Source organism: Helianthus annuus, chromosome 5 (genome assembly GCF_002127325.2).
Source record: "Helianthus annuus cultivar XRQ/B chromosome 5, HanXRQr2.0-SUNRISE, whole genome shotgun sequence".
Classification (NCBI taxonomy): domain Eukaryota; kingdom Viridiplantae; phylum Streptophyta; class Magnoliopsida; order Asterales; family Asteraceae; genus Helianthus; species Helianthus annuus.
Genome location: NC_035437.2, coordinates 8,142,408 through 8,145,989, shown reverse-complemented (window position 1 = coordinate 8,145,989; position 3,582 = coordinate 8,142,408). Strand labels below are relative to the sequence as shown.

The 3,582-nt window shown below is 32.4% G+C and overlaps 1 protein-coding gene across 1 annotated transcript; it reads right to left on the bottom strand.

Moving 5' to 3' along the window:
- Positions 1-572: 572 nt before the first annotated feature.
- On the bottom strand, positions 573-3,368 carry LOC110942612. Its single transcript, XM_022184388.1, has 4 exons — positions 2,816-3,368; positions 1,857-2,657; positions 1,596-1,775; positions 573-1,039 (listed from the first exon to the last, which is right to left on the bottom strand). Exons 1-4 carry the CDS (start codon positions 3,366-3,368, stop codon positions 573-575), a joined length of 2,001 nt encoding a protein of 666 aa, XP_022040080.1.
- Positions 3,369-3,582: the final 214 nt, after the last annotated feature.

The following is a 3,582-nucleotide window of genomic DNA, read 5'->3' as shown; positions in this document are numbered from 1 at the left end:
TTTATTTGAAAATTTTCACTTAAACACCTTTTAACTCTTGTGATTTCGGAAGGATTATTTCCAGTAATCACTATATCATCAACATAAACCAATAAAACTACCAACACACCATTTTTACTCAAAATAAACAAAGAATGATCACACAAACTTTGAACAAAACCCATATCAAGTAACACAGAAGTTAATTTTTCATTCCACTTCCTAGGGGCTTGTTTAAGTCCATAAAGGGACTTAACAAGTTTGCACACTTTATTTTTTTCATTATTAAAGTATCCTTGAGGTAAAGACATATAAACTTCTTCAAACAATGAATCATACAGAAAAGCATTATTTATATCAAGCTGATATGATGGCCAACAATTATTCACATCAAGTTTTAACACAACTCTAACACTAACCATCTTATCAACAGGTGAGAAGGTTTCCCCAAAATCAATACCTTCTCTTTGGTTAAAACCTTTAGCTACTAACCTAGCCTTATACCTCTCTACTTCACCATTTGCTTTGTACTTTATTTTGTATACCCATTTACACCCTATGGGTTTTCTACCTTTTGGCAAATCTACAATCACCTAAGTATTATTTCTATAAAGTGCCTCCATTTCACTATTCATAGCTTCTATCCATTTAGTGTCTTTAATGGCCTCATTATATGTACTAGGTTCAACAGACTTATTCAATGAAGCAATCAAACAGAAGTTAGCAACAGACAAATTAGCATAGCTAACAACTTTTTCAATACCATACTTAACCTTTCCTTCAACAACAAATTCATTAATTCTTTTTGGAAAAGACACATTTCTAGAAGATCTCCTAACAGATTGTCCCTCAGATGGGTTGGTCTCATCATGTGATCCTACAATGTCCTCTGCCCCGCAACTGTTACCCGGATAACTACTGCCTGACTGTCCACTTTCAGGTTGAACATTCTCAACATTAGGGACAGTGGTAGATGTAGAGGGTGACAATGGCTGCTGATCATCACTGTAGTGATCTTGAGCACCAGTTGTACCCTCTTCATCATTGGGAACCGTAGGAACTTCAGATGATATTGTTTCCGAATAATCAAAAAAGTTTATATGATTCAATTCAGTTTTATCAATCAAAAAAGTTTATATGATTCAATTTAGTTTTATCAATCAATTCTTGATTATTAATCAGATTAGATTTAAAAGGATACACATTCTCATAAAACTTTACATCTCTAGAAAAAAAATACTTTTCTATTGTCCAAACTTAACAGTTTATATCCTTTTTAACATTTGAATATCCAATAAGAACACACTTATCAGCATGATAAGCAAACTTATCGGACTCAGACAAAACAATACTAAAACAAAGACACCCAAAGTTCCTTAAATGAATTAAATAGGGTTTAAAGCCATATACAATTTCATAAGGACTTCTACCACCTAATACTGAAGAGGGTGACCTGTTAATTAAGTAAACAGTTAAAATACAATCAAACAAATACTTAAGTGGCAAACTACTTTGAAACATTAAAGCTCTAGCTGTGTTTAAGAGATGTCTATGTTTCCTTTCCACCACACCGTTTTGTTGTGGTGTATAAGAACATGACATTTGATGTAATATACCTTTATTTTTACAAAATAATCCCATTTGGTTGTTTACAAATTCCGTCCCATTATCACTTCTAATTAATTTTATCTTTTTCTCAAATTGAGTTAGGATAAGTTCATAAAAGTTATACAGATTTTCAAACACCTCAGTTTTATTTGACAACAAGTAACACCAAATTGTTCTAGAAAAATCATCTACAACAGTTAAAAAATATTTAAATCCCTCATAACTGGTAACTTTATATGGACCCCACAAATCAAGATGAATTAACTCACCAATAGATTTAGTTTTATGTTTATTTAATGGAAAAGGAACTCTAACCTGTTTAGCCCTGTGACAAACATCACAGGGACCATGTTCAATACTCTTAACATCAAAATTCTCTTTTAACACAGCTAGCACTTGATCAGAAGGGTGACCTAATCTACTATGCCACAGACTTGACTTAACAAAACTATTAAAGCAAACATTCACAGAATTACCATTATTACCAACAAAATACAGACCACTATCTTGACTACCAGTCACTAGGATTTTCCTTGATTTGGAATCCTGTAATATACAACTATTCTCATTAAACACAACATCAATATTATTATCTTTATGTAAACTATGAATAGACAACAAATTAACATTATACCCTAAGACATAAAACACATCTTTTAAAATGATATTATCCATTAACTTGATATTACCAATTTTTAAAACTTTAACATTAGTACCATTTGGGTGACCAACTTTAAGATCAAATTCAGAAACATCAATAGTATTAAACATTTCTTTATCACTATTAACCATGTGTTGACTAGCCCCAGAATCAACTATCCAACTAAAGATACCTCCAAAGAATATAGAACTAGAACAACTAACAAAACTATTAGTAGTAAAGGACTCACCTCCTACATTTGATGACTCCACACCAGATTTCTCACCAACTAAACTTAACAACTTTGCTATCTGTTCAGATGTAAAAGGCAAACCAGAAGTAGACACACTAGCAGATGATCCAACAGCAGCATTAGACTTACTAGTAAGTGTGTTTTTACCAGATATGGTGTTAGTTCTTTTCTTAAAACCTGGAGGATAACCAATTATCTCAAAGCATCTATCAACAGTATGACCAATCATATTACAATGTGTACATTTTTAAGTTTGGATTAACCTCTATGATTAGACACTTTTTTCTTTGAATCAAAAGTCTGATTTGGTTTAGATACAAATGACACATTCTGACCTTTTGACCCACTACTAGACAATCTATGTGATTCCTCCCTAGAAACCACAGAAAAGGCAACCTTGACAGATGGAAATTCTTCTCTGGTTAACAAATTAGTTCTTACTGGTTGATAAACATCATCTAACCCCATGAGAAATTGCATTAGTTTGATTAACATTGAAAAGTCATTATAATCTTTAGCTGCTTTACAAGAACATGTGGGCAGTTTAAGCATGGCATCAAACTGTTTCCACATAGTAGTTAACCTATTATAATAATCAGCCACAATAGAACCATTTTGAGAAATACAGTTTATCTTTTTATACAAATCATAAACCACAGAACCATCTATCTTGTCATAGGTTTCCTTTAAGTCCTCCCAAACCTCTGAAGCATATTTAGAAAACACTTGACCCAAAAATAGTTCCTCAGACACAAAATTCAAAAGCCAAGTTAACACCTCAAAGTTACACCTATCCCACTGACTAACAAGCACATGATCCTCAGTGGATCTTTCACATTTACCATCAATAAAACCAAACTTATTCTTGGCTTCTAAAGCCAATTTCATAGAACTAGACCAAACAGAATAATTTTCAGTACCCTTCAACTTAACACTAACAATAGTCAAAGCACTATTGACTAGGATGAAGATATAATGGATCTCCAATATCTAACTTACTTATCAAAGTCTGAGATGTACCAGAACTAGTAGGATCAGTATCAGTCATGTTTACAAACAAGTAACAAACAAGAATAGCAAATATAGATTCACAAACAGAGAA